Source organism: Pseudopipra pipra, chromosome 3, assembly GCF_036250125.1.
Source record: "Pseudopipra pipra isolate bDixPip1 chromosome 3, bDixPip1.hap1, whole genome shotgun sequence".
Lineage (NCBI taxonomy): Eukaryota > Metazoa > Chordata > Aves > Passeriformes > Pipridae > Pseudopipra > Pseudopipra pipra.
In genome coordinates, this window is record NC_087551.1 from 95,520,911 (window position 1) to 95,547,683 (window position 26,773).

The window sequence follows — 26,773 nt, forward strand, 5'->3', positions numbered from 1 at the left end:
ATAACTTCATGTCAAGTAAAATATCTGATAAGAAAATACGTAAGAAAAAAAGTATGAAATTTGTGTTTGATTCTGCTTTAACTTTCACTGCTGTAAATCTACTCCAGCCAAAAATCTGCCATGTGTGACATAATACAGGAGAGTGTCCTGGAAAAACCTACATGTAACTCTTATAAATAAATAATGTACTTCAACATACTGACAAGGAAAAAAAATGAAATAAAAACTAACTGGAGTATATGCTAATCTGCACTTAGGAAAGTTCTTTCACTCCAGAATATTTCATGTTCCCAACACTCAAGACACTGTGAAATGAAAATATTCCCTTTTCTTAGCCTTAGAAACATTTCCTAAATATTTACCTGTGACATAGTCCATATAATTTTGTCTTTGCTTTATAAGAACAAATATAATACCATTTACTGATTGGATGGATGACAAAGAAAAAACAACAATTACCCAAAAATCCCTAAGGGGGAGCATAAGTTTTTAAGTATTTATTTCATTACAACATAAGTTGGAGTACATAAAATGCTTTACCTATATATACGTTAAAAATGGAACTGTTAATACATCAGTTACACATATAATTCACCTTAAGTGTGAACAGTGTCTAAAGCATTTGCATTAGTTAATCTGTGGAAGTGGTAGCACTGACATTGTTATTTCATCATTTCACAAATTTATCCAAGGTTTATCCACTAAGGCTTAAAAGCAAAGCAAGAGACTCCTGCAAAAGGTAGCTTATGTGGTGGTTTATTGTGGTGGTTTGAACAGCATTGCAGGTGTAAAATTATAAAACTATTATAAGACTACCAATATCATTGGTAGAAACTCAGTCTGTTTAAGAAATATTTGGAAAAGAACCTGGCCCTACAGTCACCACTGTCTCAAGTACCAATTCCAGTTTCCCTTCCCTGCTATTTGTTTGTTTCAACCAGATATACAGTAGATACTTTTGACTCTGAATTCATCTCTTCCCTCCTATCCCACTGTCTCACGGTCCCATTTCTTCCCATTGAGTTATTTATGAGTTAGACAGTCTCCAAAATAGCCTGCTGTTGTGTTTTAATGTCAGCTGGCAGTTCAGCCCCACGCAGCCATTCACTCATTCCTCTCAGTAGTTTGGGGGAGAGAATCAGAAGGGGGAAAATGAGAAAGCTCATGGGTTGAGATAAAGACAGTTTAATAGGTAAAGCAAAAGCTGCACCCACAAGCAAAGCAAAACAAGGAATTTATTCACTGTTTCCTATGGGCAGGCAGGTGTTCAGCCATCCCCAGGAAAGCAGAGCTTCAGCTCCATAGCTCCATAGCGATGACTTAGGAAGACAAACACCATCACTCGGAATGTCCCCCAGTTCTTTCTTCTTTCCCCAACTGCATATGCTGAGCATGACAACATATGGCCTGGGATATCCCTTTGGTCAGTTGCAATCAGATGTCCCAGATGTGCCCCCTCACAACACCTTGTGTACCACCAGTCTCCTCACCGGTGGGGTGGGGTGAGGAGCAAAAAAGGCCTGGATTCTGTGAGCACTGCCCAGCAATAACAAAAACACCTCTGTATTATCAACCCTGTTTTCAGCACAGATCCAAAACACAGCCCCATAACAGCTATTGTGAGGAAAATTAACTACCCCGGCCAAAACCAGCAATCCTGCTGATTCTTAAAAGCAATGGGTTCATTCCAGCAGCTCTCAGCATTCAACAGGCCAAAGCAAATGAAAAGTGTCTGATTATATGTTCTGAGCACAAAATTTTACTGAGCTTGTATGTCAATCTCTGCTTTTAGTAGCAATAATGTGAAGTCAGAATAGTTACGGTAATCTAGTAAATGTGTGAAACTATCACAAATTTGCATTATATTATCTTGGAGTAGGAGTTGAGGCAGCAAACATGTAAAAATGTACTTTGCTACAACAGAACTCGGACTCATACTGATAATAGCCATACAGAACAGCCATACTGTTCTGTTACACCCAGTGCAAATCTGGTGCACGGAACAATAGCAGACAAAAAAAAATTAATAAAATGCTTGTTACTACAACTGCTCAACAGTATCACCATTTCCTCTTGTGCTTTCTTAAGTTTCCCAGGGGTAACGCTAAAGGGAAAAAAAAAAAAGCCCAAAGATACGATTCAGTCTAAATCTTCTGGGTTCATTCACATAGAAAACACTGCACATCAGTCCAGACACAAAGCACCAGCACCGCTGTTAAGCTTTGTGATAATGAAGGGTAACACATCTATGGAGCAGTCAATGGAATGCACACTGTAAATCAGGAAAAGCAATAGCCACTCAGGAACAGTGGTAATTGGGATACAACACCGAGAGCCAATCAAACAGCACAGGAGAGTTACGGCTTTCATGTGAATAATTTATTCTTTTATCAATTAAATTCTACCAGGTACTTATTTACAAAGAAACTTTTTGTGGACAGAATTTACATCAGCTACTGCACAATTTTATTCATTACTAGGATATGATTAGCATCCTTCCCATGTTGCTTAACAGTGTTGGTTTTGATCAAATAGGGTTATTCTTTTGCCAATTATTTGTTTGGTTTAGTTTCCAAGTGTGAACAGAATTTGAACACATGCCTTTGCTACAATTAAGGATTTCTTTTTACAGAACTAGTTGATAGATGGAAACGGTAAGGTTCCATCTGTTATTAGCATTTCTTTATTGAAGTTGGGATTTAGTTTTAGATTCAACGAAGGCTTTAGGCATTTCCATGTTAGGCACTACAATGCCTCTTTACCGAGACGGCACCCCTGAGAAGAATTTGAATCACCTGCTTGGCCTCCCGGTACAGTGCATGGAGTAGCTCACCTTGGACTGGTAACCCAAAATACAGAGCCTGTCTGCAAAAGCTTTCCAAAGAAAATTTGCCCAATTGTACAAACATTTACTACATCTGTCCTGATTTACCCATCCAGGAGCTGGAGCCTGGAATTTACCCAGAACTCAATGTGGAGGAGCCTGTGTGTGCTTTTGGAGGATTTGCAAGAAGCTCACCCCTGAAAAAGAACCCAGGAAGTGGTCCCAATACAGTTCTTCTCAACAGTCATCTAGATCTGAAAATGCACACACACACGCGTGCACACACGTGAAGTGCAAGGCCTCACTTCAGCCCTTATTCAGCTTAAGGGAATTCAAGTCTAAATCCTCAAGCAGATGACCTTGAAAACAGGAGTACTCTAGGAAGGAAAAATTATTGCCTAAAAAATTAGAGCCGAAAAATTATCTCCTGCATGTCCCACTAAAATGGGAGGACTGGAAGATTCATGGAGAAGAAAGATGACAGAGCAAACTATGTCTCTCTGGCTAGTCTCCAATTTGTCAGTGAGGACGAGGGTTTGAATTTACCTACCTTGACAATTTGTGAGATTTTTTAGCCAATTAACATACAATGCAAAATGCATAAACATTTAGAGATCAGGGACAAGCTCCAAGAGGTCCTTTAGTCCATTGACAATGAGGCAGTGGAAGATGTGGGTTGAACATTTGCAGGCTAAGAAAGCACACACAGATCTCCATGTTCCCATGCAAACAGAGTAGCCTTCAGGCGACTCTAGATAAAACAGCTTTGTCTTTAAAGCAAAACATATGCAACTTGAGGGTGGCCTGGCCCTTTAATCTGTACCATAAAACCCTATTAGATCAGTGGCTTCTGGGTATCCCATCATCTATTTTCAAAGGAGTTGAGGTGGTCCTTAGGTAGGTGTGGAACTGCTCCGAGGTGGGCAGTTCTGAGTGAGTGAAGGAGAACTGCTCAGCGCCTCTACATGTCAAAGGGGCAGTTGTGGCTAGGTTTAAATTAAACTGAAGAGTTCTGGGATGATAATTTTGGTCTTCAAATGCCTGAAGATTACCTAAATTCTGAGGTTTGTGCCCAAGTTTGGTGGGGTTGTTTGGGTGAAGATATAATTGGGGGAAAAAACAACTCTCAGTAAATCTGCCTAAGGCTTACCAGGGAGGAAACAGAGGCCACAGAGTAGGAAATCTGGCTAGAAACATGCCTCTGTTGTCAATCATCAGGCTGTGACTATGCAGAGTGTACAAAGGAAACAGGTTTGATAGACAGCTGCTAATGAAGCCCAGACTGCCTCCATTGACACTGTGTAAACAGTGAAAGCAGGTAAGCACTTGATTCAACCCTTTCTAAAAATAGGAGCTAGCAAAAATACAAATCACTGCAGGTTCATTGAATGCTTAGTACTGTAGAACTTATGTCCAAATGTATTTCTTCACAGTGTACAGCAACAAATACTGGAAGAAAGGATATGGTTCATTCTTTCACGAAAGTTTGCAGCTATTTTCACAGCCTAAATCATGGAGGCTTCCCAAAACTTGTTTAAAAGCATTTTCATGCATTAGCAGGAATGAAAGTGCTTAATTAATGCTTAATTAATAGGAATGCAAAAGCTGGCTTAATGCCTCGTTATGCTGTAGTATAGGAACTATACTACGTAATACTTTGAACTATGAAATTGTATTGTATTGCAAGATAAAACAGACATTTCCTTGTGTGTGTTCCCGGTGACTCTACTATTTCAAAATCTGGCCTAGCACTTATGCTAAGTTTAAGTATGCACCTAAGTATTTCACTACCCAGCTTGAAATACTTTCTATAGTTAACATAAAAATTATGCCGAAGGCAAACACATACTTTTTCTTTCCTGCTCAAGCTACAATGCTGTAATTTAATTTAGAGTCAACATTTCCAAGGATTCTTGTCTGAGAATTAAATCCAACACTCCATGAATGGTATTAAATTCCATGGCACCAACCTGTACTGAGGCTAAGATAAACATCACACTCTGCAGGCCTACAGCTCCTGCCCGGCTGATGCTTTAATTAGTTCACTAGGGAATAGGCTCACTAGGCTAAGAACTTCTAGGACTGGACCACTGTTTTCTGTAGCATGGCTAACCAGATCAAGTGTGTTAAAACCCTGTGCAAGACAGAAGGAGAAAAGAAAAAAAAAAATTAAGTGAACAAAAGAAGTATCTATAAACCTCACTACTCTCTTTTGTAAAGATGGTGTCTCTTAGGACAGAGCCTGCTGTCTTCCTTTGGAACTAGCAATTACATATAAGAATGCTAAAGTCCTGTTTAACAAAAACATCTTAATAAAACATAAAAAAATCTGCTTTCTTTGATGTAAGGTCCCTATGTCTTTCTAAAATATGAATCTATACAAGAACTTTGAGTAAAAACAATTCTCTTCCACAGTCCACGCCAGTTCCACACTGAGTATACAGTGATGTACTAGCAAAAACACAAGTTCCTTTTTTCAGAAAAGGTTTTTCAGTGATTTACCATAAAGCTAAAACATTTGCCTTGCCTGCTGATTTTTTTGCAATATAAAATGTATAAAATAAATGCATGTGTCCTTTTCAATATAGTCTGTCTATGTAGACAATTTACTCTTTTCCAGTTCTGAGTAACATGACAACTTTCCACAGGCAAGAAGGAGCTTTGTATGGTTTTGTCTCATTAGGACACTGCTCCACAAAGAGCTCTCTTGGGAAGCTTAGAATCACAATGACGGCGTATGCTATCAGCACGTACTGCATTTAACAAGGACTTATTGATTACAATAATCATGAGATCAAAATAAATAAAGCAGTCTCTCAATCAAAAGATAGGGAGGTAACATCATGCTAGTGCACAATATAATCGACATGTGTTGCGCATTCCTATTTTCCATGTCCTCCTTTGATGGTCTCGAACCAAGCTGGAAAAGCCTCTTGCCACAGGATACTGAACATACAGTGAAACATTTAAGCTGTTTACAGTCAGTTTCAAAGAACTTACATTTGGTTTAGGTTAACCTTCCTTGACCTGCAGTTAATTAAAGAGCAGATGAAGTACAAAGTTTTTCCCCAGCTCTAGTGGCATACATGGTCACATCAATTGGCTGCAGTCTGAACAGCTTCAGTTCATTTTTGTTATAATTTAAAATCTCTGATTAAAAACCAGTAATAAAACAATGTCTTTTTATATAGAAACCGTTGCCTTTTTCAAATAAAGAACATATCAACATTTCATATGTGCTATAATATGCCACATTTTAAAAAGGTAACTTGACTTTTTTTTTTTTGTATTCCAAGTAAAACATGTGGCACTCATTTCAGTTACTTAAAACTTTTAAGTCTGGTATATGTTAAATCATCTGTGGTTGAAGTTCCCGGGACCACACAGTGCCACATCTTCCTTAAACCATCCATTGCACCACAAATGAAAGGCTGTGACAGAGATGTTCTTCCTATACTTTTTTGACACAGGAAATAGCTGGTTTAACATACAAACAAATTCAGCTAAACTATGTTTATCCCTCAGTATCATCCTAGATGGAAAAAACCCAAATAGTAGAAAAGGCTCCAACCCAGATTGCAACTATGCATAAACACACAACCAACACTAATGTCCCATTATGACATTGTTGTCAGGAATATTCTAGATATCCAGGTGTAAAAACGTTTTTCTCAGATTGGGAATTGGCACAAACATAATCCAGAGATTATCCAATATAGCAGCTTTTACTTTCATGTGCTTGGCTTTTCACACAAAGCACAGCAAACATGAGAAGAGTTACAACCAGCTCATAATCCTGGGAGCAGAGAGGAGGAAAGAGGGAGCCCCTCTTCTCTGCAGACTCACCAGGGGGAATCCCCTCTGTAGGTGGGAGTTTGTGGGTCTCCCACAGCTGCAACCCAGCTCCCCTCTCAGGAAGCCAGAGCCAGGCTGACCATCTCACAGTGGGAGGGAGCCCTCCTGGTCCCCTGCTTTGTCCAGCCTCTCAGGCAGGGTAAGCACAAAGGGCAGGAGAACACCCTTGACATCCAAGGGAGCTTTAAGAAGCTCCCCATCAAAAGTGCCCTTGAGCCCACCATCCGCTTCCACCTCACCATCCTGGGCTAGGCTGAAGCGAAGGGTGCCGGTCCGGTTGACGCAGTAGATGGTGTTGCCCAAGGGGGCACAGCGGAAGGGCTGGATGGGGCTGCCGCTGGGCCGCAGGCTGGCGCACTGGCTCCAGCACTTGGCCACTGTGTTGTACCGGAAAACCTCGACACCACCAGCGGCCCCACCACCTGGGCCCGGCTCCCCACCACGGCCACTGCTCACATCGAAGCGGTAGATGAAGCTCTTGAAGGCCACCATGTCCGCTGAGCGCCGGCGGCTGCTGTTGTAAGGGCACTCCTGCCACTCGTCACGCTTGGGGTCATATTTGAGCAGGCGGTAGAAGAGGGAGCCTCCTGACACATAGATCTCCCCATTGCAAGTGGTGGCCTCATGAGCCACAGCGAAGGCACCCTTGGGCAGAGGTGCCACAGGGCTCCAGCGGTCAGCCCGTGGGTCGTACCTCTCCACAGTGAAGAGGCACTCACCCCCCACAGCATACAGGTAACCATCCAGGGCCAGCAGCTTGAGCTGCGAGCGGGGCTGGGCCAGCGGCCGCACCTGGCTCCAGGTGTCAGTGAGGGGGTTATAGCAGAAGACCTTGTCGGAAAGGCGGGCCCTGGGCTCGCTGCCCACCGGCCCTGTCACGATGCCCCCTGCTAGGAAGAGGTAGTTGTGGAGGACACACATGGCACAGCCCTTGGCATTGGCTTCCTCGGGCAGGCGTGTCAGCACCCTCCACTCGCCGCTGGCCTCCTGGTAGCAGTGGATGAGGGAGCCACTCTCCTCCAGGGACACCACGGAGGAGGGGCTTTGCGGCCGGCTGCTTTCGCGGCTCTGTGGCCGGCTGCCGCCACCCGGCCGCTCGAAGGCATCGCTGACCTCGGCCACCAGCAGGCAGGGCCGGCCGGCCTCCATGCGCCGCTGCAGGATGAGGTCCCGCTCAGTGCCGCTGAGGCGGCCATACACGCTGGGCTCCCGCAGCACCTCCAGGTAATGGTCGCTCATGAAGCGGTAGGCAGCCTCCCGTAGCTCCGCCAGCCGCTGCTTCTTGGCCAGGCAGAGGAGCTGGTAGCAGTTGCCAAGGCAGAGCTGGGCGCGCATGGCCTCGGCGGCACAGTGCAGGGCACACGGCATCTGCAGGACGCGGGCGCCGCTCACCACCTCCGCCAGGTTGTCGTGCCGCACCTCTCCCATGCGGGCCGTGTACACGTAGTCGATGAGAAGCCGCAGCGCCCCGTAGCTCACCCCCTTCACCCGCAGGACGTCCCGGGAGGCGCGGGCACGAAAGTAGTCACTCTTGGCCGCCAGCACCGCCTTGTGCGTCCGAATGCGACGCCCCGACACCTCGATCACAAGGTCGGGCTCCTCCGCCGGCCGGTCCCGCGGCCCCACCACCTCCTCATCGTCCTCCTCCGGCTGGCAGGCGGCGTTGTTGATCTCCCACTGGCTCTGTACCACCCGGCCGCCGGCCGCGGGCGGCTGCGGCTCGGCGGCGGCCGCGCTGAAGCAGAGGGAGGAGCTGAAGCCGCAGGGGGCGGCCGGGGTGGGCGGCGGCGGTGGCGGGGGGGCGCCGTTCGCGGCCCCGCTCTCCTCCTCCGGGGCCGCGCTGCCCTCCAGGGAGCCCTCCATGGAGCCGCGCTACCTTTGGCGGCGCCGCGCCGAGCCTGTGCGGAGCGCTGCCGGCCGCGGCGGGGCGGCCATCACCTGCGGGGGACACACAACAGCACTCAGCATCCGTGCTTGCCTCCGCTCACCCTCCTCCCCTTTCCCCCCGCTTCTCCGGCTTAATATTGGGAGCCGCTGCTCTCGCAGGCGGGGCCGTCTCTGGTTTCCGGGACTAAACCTCTGCTTCTGCTTTCCCCGGGGGATCCACCCTGCGGCTCTGCCGCCTCCCTCTGCCCGGGGCTAACTGCGGTAGCTCAGCCCCCGAAAACCTGAGCTCTCTTGGTGGGACGGGGTTCGCCCCGATGAACACTACAACAACCTGAAAAGCAATTTTGTTTTTCCTGTAGCTGTGCAAAAACTTTAAGCAGTTTGCAGGCACTGTATCCTTCTCTTGACAACTGGTCCCTACTCTGTGCTGGGTGATGAGCAAAAATGTCCTTAAAAGGCAGATACTCAGGAGTACTATCACAATGTATTCACCTTGTGCAACTATTTCAGTGGAAGGCTGAGGCTGCAATTGATTCTGGAAGGCGATTCCCCACTAGTCAAGTTTGTCTTCGCATGACCTTTGTGAAGTATTCTTCATATCACTGCTCCTTATATGCATTCCCTCTGTTTAAAAGAAAGTGTAAAAAGCTGATTAGTTTTAAAATCGATACATTCTCTGTTCACTCAGAAGTCTGGGACTACTAGAGCAGTCCTTCCTTTAACAGGATATCTAGAGTATCTCAAAGGGACTATAATATGGTAATAATTCTGTTTACAAAAGAAAGGATTTTTTCTGTTGTTAGGACAAGCAATTTCACACTTATGTAGCAGCATATGTAGCTGTAATGCATTAGCAAGGTGTAAATCGGATTTCCTAAGTCTGAAAGATTTATAGCTTCTGTTAATAAAAAGCAGAAACAAGCAAAAAAATCACAATAGATAATTAGAACGTGAAGTCTCTTCTGGGAAACGGCAGGCTACAGGGCATGGCTGCAAGTAGGTTAGTCCCCATCAGCACAATCACCACCTAGTGATTTCACAAATGTAGTTTTTAGAATTTAAAAAAGTGTCATTTGTTTGCCTCATGTTTGTTTATGAATTTCCCAGGCTCGTTTTAGGTTTTGATGAATGACACATGAAAATTGTCCAAATGTACTTAATTTCATTTAATAAGTATCTGCAGCTCTGATTCTATGTTTAAGGAGGTTATTATTTCCATTCAAATCCCTGCTAGCAGTTTTTCCACAGTTCTCAAGGAACACTAATTTCTATGTAAAATATGCATTGTGACTTTCAGCAGAGATGATTCATTTACCTTATTAAATTAATATTAGGAAAATCTAACTTTCTGATTTTTTTTTTAATTACTGGAAGTATAATTGGTAAGTGACATTCTCTGGAAACCCCTGACATGTACATGAAACCTAGAAGCCCGTACTCGCACATGCATTCATGGCTAGGCTTCGTGAACGAAGATTAAGGATTAAGGAAGGCTCTATCCACATTTATTACAGGCACGCTGGTGGCTAATGAGGCCAATATGAGACAGACATATCCAATTGCAAAAGGCACAGCAGAAAGACTCCTTAGATGGTATATTCTGCAAGACACGGTTCTTTCTGCATTGTCTTTTCTCCTCGAGAGTGACCCTGCGGGCGTTACTCGCACATGCAAACTATACTTCAATGGTATTATCAGTCTTCTCTTATGGGTTTTTATTTTGTGGACTTTCCCTGTGAAGTGCTTTCTACATTTGATCACATTCAGTTAGACTGAATTAATGCTGATGTTTGATTTCTGGGCACTTGAGACTTTGAGACCATAACAAGGTTTCAGTAGCATTTGAATATTCCTTACTAGAATGAGCAGATTTCACAAACTTTGTATTCCTCATCTTGGTGTTAAAAAATCTGGCACTTAGGAACTTTTTATGACATTGTATGAACTTCGGATAGTCTTACTGGCAAATTTCCTGCGGCCTAGACCCAAACTCTGTAGGTCAGGTTTTACTAAGTTTTCTATAGCTTTAAATAGACAATGAGAAATGCAGTGATTTGTGTGTACACTTGGTGTGTCTGTGGAAGATGTATAGATTCATTATTAACTTTAACTGGGCAGCATCCCTGTTGATGTGATTGTTTGTCACTGAGCCTTCACAGTACTGAATTCACTATGTAACCATGTTTTATGCTATTTTATTATGCCGTAGACACTGAGATTAATCTTCTTTTTCCTCCAGGCCCTCAGAGCCCTGATAATCAGCTTTCTTCAAGAGCAACAACTGTAACTGACACTGGTGAAATGACAAAGGTCCAGTAGAGGTGGCTAGGAAAACACCAGGAATGCCAAGCTCAGATGTACAGTTATATTAAGAAAATTGCTACAATGTGACACAAGTAAGCAATTAAAACATTTTGTGTCTCCTCTGCTCCTTCTTGGGCTTAGTTCCCCAATATTTAATCCTTATCTTGATACCGTTCTGGATAGCTTGAACTCCACAATCATGAACATTCAGTGCATTCTAGTGTACCTTCCCCCATTGCTCTCAATATTATGCCCTTTCCTGAAACACCTCACTTTTGACATCACTTTTACTTATGTTCCCCCACTACAAGAAGGAATGAGTAGCTTCAGATAGTTTCAAACTCTCAGTCTACAGCTTGATTTTGCAAGTGAAATTATAAAGGAAGAATGAAAGAGAATGCCACCAAAAATTAAAAGTGTGGGTGACTAAATGTGAGAAGTCAAAACCAGTAACTGTAATACTAATAATATCTCTGTATGGTGAGATGTATTTCCTGCATTATGTCTCAAAAGAAAATCATCATTTAGAATATTCAAAGTTGTTAAAACAGCAATCAGAAAAAAGTGATCTTTTCAATTTTCTCAGCTAATGAAAAAAGAAAGGGTGACATCCTCCTAAACACAGTTATCATACCTTTCCTCATATTCAGACATGGCTTAGAAGTTTGACTTGACACTGAAGTGTTATTGAGATAGAAGCTGCCAGCCACCGCAGTCGTAACAAACACGTATATTAGCATTCTCCTGAGGAATCACAAGGAGAAAGAAGGACTGATGGTATGGCTTCCTAATGGCAAGCAGCAGAATTCTGAAGAAAATGACCTGCTGGTATATCTAAAGCTAACCACCAAGGATATGTTTAATTTTATGCTGAGCATGAACAGGACTTCAGTCAAAGTATCACATGCAATTAAGGCAACAAGGAACTCTACAGGGAAGCTGAAGATTTAGAAAAGCTGAAAAGAGGGTTCGGAGGACTTTTGTCAACAACAGCAATGACCATTCCAGCAATCTCAGCACCTTTGTCTATCTGAAAACAAAATATAGGCATTACACAAAGATGAAGGTGAAAAAACAATTCAGAGAAGTTGTGGAACCTTCCCATTATTGAGCGACTTGCCTGATCTGAGTTAAAAGGTCGTAGATTTAGTATAAAACAGAAAGCTGCTGAAAGGGGCTGGTGGAGATACAATACTGAACTACTTCTCCATTCTTTTTTTATCTACAGTGATCAAAGAGTTGTATTGCTGTTCTAACAACACAGAACATTCAAAAGTTACAGAATCGCAGAAGATACTTGATAGCTGTGCTGATTCAGAAGAACCTGACCCCCTAACGAACTCATTCAGCTTCAAACAAACTTAGTTTTAGCACTTTTTTCAAAACTCAGAAACAGGATAGGTAGTGGAAAAGGAAGCAAGCTGTTTACAGGACACGGTATCTGTGGCCTAATGTCACTTTTTATACTGGGGACTTTTAAGTTAGAAGCTGAATTACTGTTTTCATTATCATGGGCTTGGTCTAGGGATGATGTAATGTTAATGGACAGAGGAGCTGCCAACAAACATGAACTGTATTTACAGACTTGGCAATGACACAATTACAATATCCTGGATGTGTGGCCCCAACCTCAGATGCTGTGAGACATTGCTCAAGTAACAGCACAGATAAGAAGGCGTAGTTTTTCTGACAGAGAAACTGTAATGAAGAGCTGCAGGTAAAGTTTCCTGCATTCATTTGGCGGTCCTTCTGATAAAATCCAATTAAATGCTTGTATTGCATTGTTCTCTATTTACTTTTTTTGTGCAGTGCCAATAGCCTTTGACCCAAACTCTGTGCTCTGGCAAGACCCACTTTCTCTGGGGAATATGCGCATGTGGGAGGAATTGGGTTACTGCTCAGCAGTTCACAAATGAAAACTGCTCTGACTAAGTCTCAGGGTAAATAAAAGCAGTGCTTTCCCTATCATAAGCAACTCTAATTTACATATGCAGGCTGTCCTCCCAAAAGACACACCAGTTCAGAAGTGACAGAATGCCATTCTGCTCCACCTTAGTCCAGGAAATGCTTTTGTAAAAATTTGTACTGCCAAATTTTACTTCAGTAGAGAATTCCCTTGGGATATGGGCGTCATCTGATTGAGATGATTAAGGCATCCAAAGAGGCAGGATCATCAAAAGAGAAAAAACATCCCTTGTATTTATTTCAAAAACTAAACGATGACTTCACACTGGCCAGTGTGAAGACATCCAGCTCAGACCAGAAGGCAAAATCTTCTAGGAGGCAGAGTCAAGTGTAGAGTGCTTTGCATGTTTATAAAAATAGTCTGTTACACTCCTGCTCATTGAGTAGATCTGTGAAATCTGGAGGAAAAAATGTTTTCTTTGTAAATGGAGAAAACATCCGGAGCATAAAGATGCCATTTTTCTGAGAGGGCTTGCACCAATTGAATTCTTGGATCCTAGTACAAATTTTACATCTTAACCACTTGATTAGCCTCCTGCTTGTAAAAAAAAACCACAGTTGTCTTTCAATGTGCACCTGAAGAAATATAGCATGAAGAATAATTCTTTTTCTTTCCCTTTTTTAAAATTAGGAGCGCTCAAAACCGGGATTACAATACAATCCCAGTGTCTTGCCCTGACTGCCGGACGTATGTCTTTTGTAGTACTGCATTCACACTCAAGTTGCCTATGCAGCTTCCTTATGACCTTTCAGGGTCCTGTAATTTTCTCACAACATGTAATAGAGGTACATGTTTCTATCTCATAACTACAAAATTTTCATAAAATCATAAAGAAAATAAATTAAGGAATGCAGCTTATGATTATAGACCACACAAGACACATGTGGGCAGCAGTTCCTCATCAGAAACTCTGAGGAAGAAAAGGCTGTGTGTGTCTGGGCAGGGAGGAAGAGAGAGAGGAAGTAAGTTATAATAAAAAGATTATCAAAAGCCTGATTAAATCGATATTACAGATAGCAAATCCAAACTAAAAATATACAAGTTCTAAACAGTCATTGTGACCAGAGAAAAGGTTTCCTTACAGTAATATCCATAGAGGCAAACACTCTCTAAAAAGGAAACTACCTTTTTGAGTTCCTACCACCGTTTACACTCCTCAGAAATAGTTAGGGAGGAGCAGGGTCTCTCAGCAGTTCTCACAGCAAAAAGGAAATAACACTCCCACAAAAGCAAAATCTAGCAAAGATTAAGTGCAAGTCCTCTCCAATATGTCCTAGATAAAAGAAAGTCTAACAAAAAAAGAAGAGTCAGAAACAAGTTTTGAGTGATTATAATACCTTTGAGAAAAACTCTAGGGCTGATGTGATGTCTTTCTCACTAATGCACTACAGATCAGGAGATAATGGCATGGCAATACTACACTGAAAGCAGCAAAACTCTTTATGCACCATTTTTGCTAATTCTAGACATGGGCCGGCAACTATCTAGTTCTAGATATAAGGTGACAGCATGTGGTCGTGTCTGTGATAAACTGAAGTTTGGTTGCTTTCATCATATCTGGGCACAGTTAATGCTACATTCAAAGAACAGTGGTACCAAGCTATAGCATGGGGCTATAGCTGAAGGAATAAACACAGTCCTTGAATGTGTACTCTGGGAAATAAGGAGTAACAGTAGGGAAAACGTTACCTTTCATCTATAGCATTAGTAGGTTTGCAATGTAACATGGTGGATGAATGGATGGAACCATGTATGTTCCAGGCTTTACATTTTGGAAGTAGCATTTAAAAAGCTGTGATGACAGAGAAAAGTACTAAATTATTTCACAGATATAAAAAAACCCCAACACTTCAGTGAGAGACTCACAACAACACTTTGCAACCAGACACAAGCTTACTCTGTCTCCACACAGTGTACACCAGTTTCAAGCCAACTCCCAAGCAAAAAGGGGATAACTAGCTTAGGCACCCCCTAACAGCCACACTTCCACGGCTTTGGAGAAAAGGTGGCTTGCACTAGTTTCTTGGAGAACTAGTAGAGCAAGCCTTAGTCAGCCCAAGAAATGCAGTGCTGACAGTTCTTCAGGGCTTGGCATGTTTGCTCTGTGACTTGATGACTGTGCATAAGTGCAGGCACATGAAAATTCTGCATCCTGATGGCTTTCTTAGGCTGATGGAGAAAACCTTAAACAAACCAAGTCTAAATGTAAACAAAGCAATATATTTACACTACTGAGGGAAAAAAAGGACAACTAGAGCATTGTGGATACTGAAAGTTTACATTAATTGATGGGGAAAGTGAAGAATGGGCTCAAGGAAAAGAAACTCAGAGGAGGCGACCAAATACACAATAAACACAAAAGGTACATCCAGCTTAGGAGGATCCTGCATGGGAAAATGGTCAGGGTATTAATATTCAAAGATAAAGTAGTATCCCATGGAGAAATACACATTTTTATTCTGCTGCACACTTCTTTGAATACTGGATTATGGTCCATGTGGGAGAAACGATGATGGTCTAGGTGGACATTTGATCTGATATGGGAAGATCCTTATTCTGATGTCATGAAGGGGATCATGACTGTGTGCCTTGGGGAGTCCAAGGTGACAGAATTTTTACAGGAGAAGACTAGTTGATCTAGTAATCCTTTCTGTCCTTAAGTTCTAGAAATTGCCATACACCAGGAGCACTGACTTGAAGCAAAGCATCAGCTTTTGATTATTAAAAGCCTCATTTAAGCATTAGTGTGTAATGTTGGAGTGTAATGTGGTAATGTTGATTGCAGAAATGCTTTTCAGCATTAAACTGTATGGTCAACAAACTGCAAACGTTCAAAATCTCTACAAGCACTTTGGCAATGTTGGTACAAATAAACGAGGAGGACAATATCCACTCAGAAGCCAAGTTAAGCAAAACAACAAACTAGTTCAGACAGAATTTTGAAAATCAAAGTAGTCAGGCTTGGTTTTGCATTCCAGAAGAGCACTTATCTCCATGAATGGACTGTACTCTTTCAGTGCACCTTCTACGTATTGCATTTAATACAGAGGATGGGGCAATGTATTTGGAGGAAATTAAATTCCTGTTTTAAGAAAACTGGGTTTTGCTTTTAATATCATTATGGAAAGTATATACAGATTAAAGAGCCCAAAGCAACACAAATTTGCCAAAATATGTCACCATTGTGCTTGGGAAAGACAGAATGTGAAAGGTAACAACTGACTTCAAAGGGAAGCAAACAGCCCCATTTTTCTGAGACTTATGCCTAGGACAAGAAAGTAAAAGAAAAACTTCTAGAGGAGGCAATTAATGAAAACACATCTTTGTCCAGACACACTCTAAATATGATACTTAAGAGAAAAAAAGCCCCTTTTTTAGAGGCTGAACAGGCTCACTGATTTATTGACAAATTAGGTAAGTGATGCTTAGAAAGGCAAAGGCCCTTCAGATACATTGTGAATGGCACCCTTCTCATTTTTGAAGAGCATATATTGTTTCTTTGCTCAGATACTTCTTCAAACTTAAGGTTTACAATCATTCTAGCTGCAACTAAAAATTATACCACATGTAGTTTAATTTACAGAATATTTCCAGGTTTCTGCAGACAGTCTCTACACAGATTTTGGACTACATTCAAAGGTGGAGAGACCTGCCGCAGTGCTTAACATGGCAAAGGCTGACTTTGAGGGCAGTTTTAGCTGGCAGATGGCAATGCAGCAGAGATGTAAGACCCAAGAAAGCCAGATCAGATAGCAAAGCAAAACCTCCAGCATGACAGCCCTAATCCAAAAAGAGGAAAGCAATCAGCTTGCACAGACTTCTCTCTGCCATGGCAGAAATGCTGCTGGTAGAGTTTGCTGTTGGGCCTGTAACTGTGAACTATTAGGTGACTCATAGGAGTCTGGCTTCTTTTATTTATTATTTCATGAAAATCAAGCCAAGGTGGAGAGATGTGGGGCCATATTCCTATACAGAATTGACCTGTGAGTGGGATGCACCTTCCAGTTCTCCTGCAAGGGCAGAGACCAATGCTGTGTATCTGAGCTGCACAGCACTGCTGATCTACCTGTAACAAGCTGCTGGAGTGGAGTCTGCAACACACAGATGGCTTCTGTACACATAGGCATTGTGTGGGTACAGTTAGATGCCAATTGATTCAGATCCTCAAAAACCAGCATATGAGAGCTACCAAGGGCTAGCCAGTAGAAAAATACCAAAGACCATGGTGACAAAGGGCTTAGTTTGTACAATCAGGAGACATTAGTTCTTGCTTTAAAAGATAGCAGTACTGACTCTTGCTGCTACTTAGACTTTCTGTACAACAGTTAAAGATCTAACCAAGCTACATGGAAAACATGCCAGTGCCCTTCCTTTGCCTGACAAGAGTAAAACCCCCAAATGTCAACAGAGTGCCCAAACTATCAGGTCTATGAAAGGTTACTCTCCTTCAGACTAAAGCTTTTCACAGAAACAATAAACATTTCTTAGGGTGAGTAAGAAGAATCCTTGGTTCTGTTCCCTGACAAAAGGGAAGTTTCTGTTCTTTCTATTGCCTTTGGTGGGTCAGGGCTCAGCTATATTGCCGGGAGATCCAAGCCATCCTGAGTTGTGCTAGGATTGAAAAGCACTTTTGCTGATCTCAAAGCATAAACATATGCTGGAGTCATAGGTACTTTTGTGGCAAGCCTTTACTATCAGAAGTACCTGCAGGCTGTCAGTACAGATTTTACCAAGCAGTGGGAATGCTTTTAGCAGCAATGATGTAACTGAGGGCTCAACAAAATACGAGGCTACTCCATGTGATCATTGGAAATGAACAGGGCAAGAAGAGAAAACCGACTGCAATGCATGCTGTTTATATTAGTAGAAGTTAACACTTACTGGCCATTCTGAGACAAAAATAAAATAAGTTTCTAATCAAACACTCATATTTTCATGGCCTGACACTTTCTGCATTAGATGCATAATATTTTTTACTATAATGTGAATTTCATATGCTGAGCCTGGGCGTAAAGTCTAATATTTTCTGGCTGCATTGATTTCTCTGACTATACTCAAAAAAACAATATTTTTTTTTCCATTTAACAGGGCAGATAGGTAACAGTTAAGATGCCTACATTTAAGGAACAGAAAAGACTGCCTGGTTATCTAATCTTATTCCTGCAAGAACAGGCCAAAGAATTTTATTCCTGTACCATGCCAATAACTTCTGGCTGAATTAGGTTAAAGCATTGTTCTGCTCAAATAATCCATCTCACATCTATATGGTTTCTCTGTTTTGGCCAATGGCCTTGATGGATATTCAGGTGTCAAATGGATCATCCTGAATACCTTGGAAATGTACATGATGCTTTTCACCTCAGAATTCACTTTTTTTGCCTTTTGCACTTTCATATCTGCTGACGTGGCAGCATCCTGTTTTCCCAAAATGATCCATGCTCTTTATGGAGAGACATACAGACTGGCAACACAATCATGAAGGGTGATGATGACCACAGCTACCTCAGGACTGTCCTAGCTGCTTTTGGACTTCCTGACACAGAGGAGATGTAAAGACTATAGTATGACTAATCTATGATTCAAACTTATCCTTTTAAAGTGCTACAGAATAAAGGGTTGTTAATGCATGCTGTTAAATTTGTATCATGTTCAACAGTCACAGTGCATTTATTAGTTAGCAATATAGACAGAGCTCTACAGTCAGGACCTGGAGTAAGAAGACAGACCTTCAAATTAGAATAAGAGGCAGAGAGGTGTTTGGTTTCATGGTTATGATTTAGAAGGTGTGAGAAGAAGCACAGATTCAGGGGTCCCCATTTGTGGTTCTTGACCATTTAAAGATTTTGATGTTTCACTCCCAAGTCTAAAGTTTGGTTACTTCTGATTAGAGAGAGATTTTAGATACACATCAACATCTCCTCAAAGCAAATACTGAGGCTTTTCAACCACCACTCTGAAAAGCTGCCTGATTTTGGGGGTGCAATACAAGTATTTGTTTCCTGTAAGGCTGCAAAATATCTTGCCAGGAATACTGTCCAGGCATTGAGCTAACTAATAGATCCTTGCAACTCTGTTCCCTGTCTTAAACATCTTCTGTCTGAGTGGTATAGACCTCATCCTGAACAACAAGAAGCAGTACCAGTGAATTTTATCATGTGAATGCACATAAAGTCTTTGCTACCCTTTTCCTAGGTGTAAAACTTCTTGGGACACATGACACTGACTAACTCCAAAACAATACACTCAAACAACATTTACTTTTACTGTTTTTTCATCTGCTGTGGAAACCAAACTTCAGGACCCTATTATCAGTTATTATTCAACAAGAAATATATCTGTGTACTGCTTTGGAGAGAATGAAGCTTGTGCTAGTAGCTTGCAGCTAGAAACCCCCACCTAAGTTTCAGAGCATTTTGATAAAGCCAGAGTCTGACATCACTTTAAATCCTAACCCCATTGTAGCCAAGGGAAAACTCCCATTAACTTCACAAGCATCTGGATTTCTTACACTATTGTATTGGGTTTGCATGGCGATGTTTTGGCAGCAGAAGAGCTCCAGGCGTGGCTTCTGTGAGAAGCTGCCAGAAGCTTCCCCATGTCTGATGGGGCCAATGCCAGCCGGCTCCAAGACAGACCCACTGGCCAAGGCCGGACAGCGATGGTGGTAGAACCTCTGGGGTAACATAGTTAAGAAGGGGAGAAAGTTACTGCGCAGGAGCAAATGGCAGCCAGAGAAGACAGGAGTGAGAATATGTGAGAGAAACAACTCTGCAGATATCAAGGTCAGTGCAGAAGGAGAGGGAGGAGGTGCTCCAGGCACTGGAACAGAGGCAGCTGCGCCCCTGCAGCTCATGGAGGTTAATGGTGGAGCAGAGATCCACCTGCAGCCCGTGGAGGATTCCACACTGCAACAGGTGGCAGCTGTGGGTGCCATGACCCCATGGGAAGCCCACACTGGAGCAGGTTTGCAGGCAGGACTTCTGACCCCACAGGGGAGCCACACTGGAGCAGCCTGTTCCTGAAGAACTGCAACCCGTAGGAGGGACTCACACTGGAGCAGTTCATGAAGAACAGAAGCCTGTGAGAAGGACTCACACTGGAGAAGTTCATGGAGGACCATCTCCCATGGAGCAGGGGAAGACTGTGAGGAAGGAGCAGCATATAAAACATGTGGTGAATTGATCAAAATGCCCATTCCCTGTTTCCCTGAAGGAGGGAGAAGATAAAGAATTCAGGAGTAAAGTTAAGCCCTGTAAAGAAGAGAGGGGTGGTAGGAAGGTGTTTTCAAGATTTCATTTTTATTTCTCATTATCCTACTCTGATTTCCCCACGTCGAGTCTGTGTTGCTCGTAACAGTAGCTGGTGAGTGATCTCTCACTGTCTTGATCTCAACCCACGAGACTTTCATTTCATTTTCTCTCCCCTGTCCATCTGAGGAGGGCAGTGATGGAGTAGCTCTGGTGGGCATGTTCATCTAGCCAGGGTTAATCTACCACAACTGTACACAGAAATGTATACAGTAGCTTTTTTGTGAAGTGAAGCAATGCAGGGAGTTGCAGTAAAGGAGAAATGAAGAAAACTACAGGATAAGAGGAGAACTCTCCCATGAACAGATTTGTCTTCGACTGATGGAATCAGAACATTTGTTGTTCGCATGCCATTCCCATAGCAAAGGGTTGGCTTTTAGTTCTTACTATCTAACACTCTGAAATATGGGTTGCAGAAATAATAGTTTATCTCCACATCTTAAGGCCTGTTCTTCCAATCTACTTACAAGAGAGGGAGAGAGAGAAAAGCAGATCTGCTTCCAAGAAAAAAAAAAACAACGCACTATTGTTTAACTCTGACAGGTTGATAGTCTGAAATTAGTCAGAAGTCCAGTAGCCTTCCAGCAGTTACAGATCCACATGCAAAGCTTACTCTGCTCCTTAAGTACTCCTGAAGGAATCAGTGTCCAGAAAAACAACAAGCAGCTTGTGCTAATCTATAAATGTGTACATGTAAAATAACTTCAATTAATGCAAATCATGTTGTGACAGACAACATAACAGCATGGAACCTGCTTGACCAACTTATGTCAATGTGTATAGAAAGGTTGTGGTTTCTGGAGTGTTTCCGAGTGAGTTAAAAAAGGCTGTCAATCCATCTGTTTTAGCCAGAGGCACAGCAATGGCAGCTCATGAAACATCACACCTGAAAAGCATTTATATGACACATCTTTCTTCTCCCTCTGACACACAGCACAAAATCTGCAAAACCACTGGATTTTTTTCTCCAGCTTGTTTTGCATTAAATAAACTGACTTAACCAATCATGAATTCCTGCGATCCTCGCTGATGGGGTATAAGGAACTGGAAAGTACCAAATGTGCAGTGCACAGGACCCAGACAAATCTTTTTTGCAATAACACTCAATCCCCATACACAATACTGTTGCAGTCCAAAATTCAGATACCTGCAGAAAAAGAACTGCTAGGATTAAACAGGAAACCTTGGGCAACACAGGCTGAGATAAATCCCTTAATCTGAAGGACTGGACCTTCCTCACAAGACCTGTTGATGTACAACCACATGGATTAATCTTGCTCCTGCAGCAGGATAAGGAAGGACTTTGAGATGATATTATCAAATCATGTTGAAACCCCTTTGTTTTCTTTCCCCCCATTTAATCCTGGTTAAGGGAAATATTAATCAATTGTGTAACTGTAGCAGAAACCTGCGTAATCCTCTAGTTAACATAAAGCCATCCCCTAATTTACATAACTCGTCCTCCTCATTAACATGCCCAGCCCCCAAGACCCTTAAATTGCACTTGTGTGTTCAATAAAGTATTCCAGTTTCTACCTCCATATCTGGGATCGTCTTAGCTTTCTGGACCCTTATACAATACTGACCCACTCTTGTAATCCTTTCAGTCCCAAAACTGCCAGTTAGCATCCAATGAGCATTTTAGGATGAGGCCAAAAAAAAGGCTGCAGCATTCCCAACACTGTCTAAGGAAAACAGAGGTCCTGATCCCGCAGAGTTACAGGCAGATTTAAATGGTCTGATCCCAGGACCAGCCCCACTCCTAACGCCAACTTCTGCATGTGTAAACTGGGTGTTTGCTTAATTAAGTGCAGGAGGAAGGCAAAATCTCTATCCACTCACTGTATTGTCACATGGTTATGAGTGCTGGCACAGGGAATTGAGCAGTAATGTACGGCCCAGGCTAGAGAAGAAGCAGGGTCCCTTCCTGCTCAGGGACAGCTCATTCATAGATCAGGTTAAACTGGTTGTCAAATCCTGAACTGCTATAAAGTAATTCTTCAGTGAAAGGAACTAATCATGTCTGTTCTCTGACGAAACAACACCGAGACCAAAAAAGAAGCAAAAAGAATGATGTCAATTCCACTGAAAAATAAAACAGCAGATATAAAAATGTCATGTCCAGAGAAGGCTAATGTAAATGAGCTCATTTTTAAAATGGGTATTTTCAAGGATGTGAAGAGGTATAAAATGACTTCTCTCCTGTTCATGGGAAAGAAACAGGCTTCCAACTGCAACACTACACAATGTCAGTAGGGATAAATAGAAAAACGCCTGCAAAATCCATACAGGACCTCACCAAGAAAAAAAAAAGTATTAAAAAAAAAGATTAATTCTATGTTAAAAGAAATTGCAGGATTTCCTTTCATGTTTTATTATACCCTTCTTTAGCATTCAGCAGCCCCTAATATTCTCTTGCAACAGGATACTACAGGATGCCGAAACCCTGGTAAGTAGGATCTGGATCCAGTCATCTAACCACATCACTGTCTTTATGGTAACCTAGGCCAGCCCTAAATACTATAATCCTGTTTTACTATAGTAAAGCCAGTTAATGGCTTTCATTGAATGTTTCTGCCAAATAATGTGCTGTAATATTTATTGACATTTGAAGTCTGTCCACCTCTTTGGACTATCTGTTATACTGAAAAGTGATGATAGCGCAGCATTCGTAGAAGAAAGAAACCTATTAAGGATTTCTGTCTTTTGATACTAAGGCACAGTCCTGCAAACTCCAGCTCCTAAGACTGTCACCACTGACTCAGTGCCACCATTGCCAGGAGTGAGTCCTGGAGAGCAGAGAGGAGCTGGGGCAGGCATGGGAACAGTCCTTGGCTCTTTGGCAGGTTCTCCTCAGACAGTGCCATTAACAGTGAATGACCAGAGGATCCCATTGGCATGCTCTGGATGTCCTAATTAAAGAGTGAATAAATGCTGTGTGATGCGCCCTGGGCAGAGGAAAATGCAGAACAAGCACGATGGGCCAGAGAGTTAGACAGGGGAGCAAATATTGTTTTGCCAATATTAGTGACAATTTAATTATTATTTTCCACAAACATTCCACTTAATTCATTTCTGGGAGACAGATGGTTAAGTCTCTGAAAAATGGAGGAGCTATTTTGCTTCTCAGATCATATAGAAAGATTGTTCTATTTTATTGCTATTCTATTTTTTATTGCCCTACTTTTTCCCTAGCTTTTTGTTCTAGTTTTCTATTGTTCAATTTAATTGCTGTGGAAAAGCTTTACAGAATGTCACTTCTACAGAGCTTTATTTTTTCTTGATAGGTGAAAAAAGTTGGCTATACCATGTAATACTATCATTCTCTGTACTATGTGTAGGTTTGGGTTCAGGAGTCAGCTTTTTGTTGCTTTAAAGAACGAGACATAAAAACCTACCAGCTTCAGACAACTGAAATTCAGTAGGACTTTTCTTCGGGCATTTTCCACCTTGCAAAATCCTGCATGCATGTGTTCACCCAGGGCTTGCGTGTGCTTTTAGTAGGATGGGGAAGCACGCCATGAAGAATTTATAGCGGGAAGCAATCTGCTGCTCTTACACATCCCTAAACGTTAGTGTAAAGAGTCATTTAGATTTTTAATAGGTCAGCAGGATAAAAAAAAAAAATACGCAAGCATTAGGGTTGGCTCTCTCTCTGACATATGGAGAAGGGATATGGGGATATGCCCGGCCTCCCTACTGCTCAGAGGAGGGGGATTAAGGGGGACAGAGGGAAGAGAATAGCACGATTAAACCTGACAGTGCTCCAGCATCCCCCCTCACGCTCACACAGACACACACACACGGCTACCATGGTTCCGCGTCCCAGTTTGTACCGCAGACATCGGCAGATACCGGCACCGATCCTCCCCACGGGCTTCCCGGAGGCTCCGCGGCGGCGGCCGGGGAGGGGGGTCTGGCACAGCCCCGGCTTCGGGACGTGCCCGACCCCGACCCCGACCCCGCTCCCGTCCCGCGGCCGCGCCGCCTCCCCGCTTACCTTCCTCCCGCGGCCGCCGAGCCCCGCTCCGCTGGGGGCAGCTCCTGCAGTGCAGCGGCCCCGCCGCCTCGCCCACGGCGCGGGAGCCGGCGGGGAGGCCGGGGAGGCGGGGAGGGAGCGGCGGGGCGATGCCAGGCGAGGCAAATGGCTGAAGCGCAGGGGCCGAGCTGGCGGAGGGGCCGGGCAAGCGCGGGGCCGCACTCAGCCCCTTTGTTCGCCTGGCAGGCGGAGGGGAGGGAGGAGCGGGCACGGACCTGTTGCTACCGCTGCCGGCGGCTCCCGGCGAGCAGCAGCCTCTGGGCCGGGAAGCTGCGGGGTGTCGGCGGTGAGGAGGGGCGGGCGGCGGAGCGGCCCCACCTGCTGAGAAACTCCCACCGTGCGGCGCCGGGCCGGAGTGACGGGTCCTCCCCCACCTCCGGGTGGGGCCACGCCTGGGATACCCGTGGCGGCGGCGCTTCCCTGCCTGAGGCGGGGCCGGGGGCTTTGCTGCCGGGGGCTTTGCTGCCGGAGCCCCGGGTGACGGGGGCCCCCTAGGACAGCCCAGCCCGGCCTGGCACCGGCATGCTCGCTGCGGAGAGCGACGGGGAGGGTTCCCAGGCGGAGCCTCTGGCTTATTCAGGTCTCTGCTTCTGAGGAACAACGCGGAGGAGGCCAGGTGGCTTCTGTTTGGGTGCAGTTTGCGCCAGGGTCCCATTTTCCTCTGCGCTTTAAAGACGAGACTGTCATCGGGATTCCCAGAAATAGACCCGCTTCTCATTTTCTTTAAACCCCTCTCACGTTACGTTAGTTGTACCCCGGGTCTGCTCCCGACGCAGGCAGTGGTACTCACCCAGCTCACGCCGCACCGCGGGCTGCAGTTTGATTTCTGCGAAGACAGCAGACGTGCCGCTCTATCCCGGCCTTTCTGAACCATTCCTGGTACCAGGATGTGTCGTATTGCCATTGTAATGTATAGATTTCCTATGACGATGCTGCCTCCAAACACTACTCATCTGCAGTTTTTCTCTTTTCTCCTCTCCACTGACTCCAGGGTCCCGTCAGACTGGTTCCCCTGCAGCTGCCCAGCGAGTGGCTCCTGGCCCTGGGAGACACTCCTGTGCAGACTGGAAAAGCTACTACTCCATCTCCTCTCTCAAATCAACCCGACGATTAATTGCTCTGTGCTGGCAGTATAGCCATTGCAGCTGTATGTTTTTCCAGCTTCATGGTGGTGATGGCTCAGCATGGTTGAGTGTCTTCTTCATTTTGTCCCGTTGCTCCTACTTTTTGACATTGGTTTTGCTAAAATTCTTATGTGTTGACTTAGCACTTAATAAACTAAAGTGCTTGCATGCAGTGCTGGGTAACTGTAACCACTTGAAACCCTTGGCTCCACTCACATTGTGCACTTAAGAGCAGCGCTTAACCCAAAGGCTGGCTTTCAAGCTGAGGTCATGTCTGATCTCTACTGAGAGAGGCCAGCCTGCTTCTGGTTGCCATAAAATAGATAAGTAACAATCACACAGTGTCACAGGGGTCTTAGAGTAGTCAGTAACCACAACATGTGGCTTTAGCCTAATTGCAAATTTCCCACTGTGCCCTGATTTGGGTCCTTTACAAGGTTAGACTGTAAGTGTCTGTATGTGGTTTTATTACTGGCTAGCTGGAAGAAGTTTCCCTGTGATGCAGCAGATCCATTAAAGCCTGCCAGAAATAACTCCTCTCTTCTGACATCAGGAATTAATCTTCCTGCTGTTTTGTATTACTTTAAATATTATATATTTCAAGATTACACTGAAATTAGACAGCTGATACTGATATGGGAAATTATTTTCACTTTTAAAATCTCTGTTGTTCTATTCTTATGTGGAGGATTGCCTCTCCTTGAGGTGCTTAACTTCTGTTCACACTGATGAGAATTATGTGACCATGGTAGCAGTATAATATCTGAGATCATTTGAGATCATTCTGACTCATCCTTTCTGAATACATGACAGTTTTAACCACAACTGGATTTTCTTAATTCCTCTTCAGGTTTAAGTGCCACATCACATCCCAATCTGGGTGTAAACAAAGGTGTCTGAGTTATTGCTTCTGGAGACAATTTGAAAAACAGTGGTAGGTAGGAAGTAGCATATTGTGTTTTTATGGGCCATATTTGCCCCTGTGGATGGAGCCAGCAGAAGACCTATACAAAATCCAAGCTCCATGGAGGTTCTAGTCTGAGAAGTCAGGTTGGAGACTTTATCCTCTGCTCCCACTGAACATGCCAGAAGCAGATCACGTAACATAACCTCAGTTCTGCTTTATGGAAGTTTAGCTTTGGGCAGGAATTCCCTAGTGTCGTAAGCCTCAGTCTACTGTCTTCCCTCCAAGTTTCTTTCCAGTCCCTCATGCCCCTCTTTCATTAAACCTATTAATGAAAACAAATACAAAGGACAGTTGCTGACCTCTTAGCACAACTTTCGCAAAATACTGCTGCTTCTGTGGATCATAGGCTGGGACACTTGCCATGGACATTAAGGCTGCTTATTGCCTTTCAGTTTTTAGTAGAATTGGAGATGATGCTAAAAACTGGGACACCCATTGTAGAAATCATGTCAGTTCTAGTTGTTTGATTTCCCTACTTAACCTGAGTTCCCAAGGCTCCA

The 26,773-nt window shown here is 43.6% G+C and overlaps 1 protein-coding gene across 4 annotated transcripts; it reads right to left on the reverse strand.

The window, feature by feature from the left end:
- Positions 1-482: 482 nt before the first annotated feature.
- KBTBD11 (kelch repeat and BTB domain containing 11) lies at positions 483-25,089 on the reverse strand. 4 transcript variants are annotated; one of them, XM_064650383.1, is made up of 3 exons: positions 24,973-25,089; positions 9,059-9,190; positions 483-8,617 (listed from the first exon to the last, which is right to left on the reverse strand). In XM_064650383.1, the coding sequence occupies exon 3, from the start codon at positions 8,540-8,542 to the stop codon at positions 6,764-6,766; it is 1,779 nt and encodes a 592-aa protein (XP_064506453.1). In that variant the 5' UTR covers positions 8,543-8,617; positions 9,059-9,190; positions 24,973-25,089; the 3' UTR covers positions 483-6,763. The 4 variants fall into 4 exon arrangements, with proteins under 4 accessions (XP_064506453.1, XP_064506452.1, XP_064506451.1 ...); XM_064650382.1 differs by lacking the exon at positions 24,973-25,089 and adding an exon at positions 24,398-24,489; XM_064650381.1 differs by lacking the exon at positions 24,973-25,089 and adding an exon at positions 24,144-24,278.
- Between the last annotated feature and the right edge of the window lie 1,684 nt (positions 25,090-26,773).

What these genes read in the sequence shown, in the direction of transcription:
- KBTBD11 (XM_064650383.1), bottom strand. Translation starts at nt 8,542, where the DNA reads ATGGAGGGCTCCCTGGAGGGCAGCGCGGCCCCGGAGGAGGAGAGCGGG.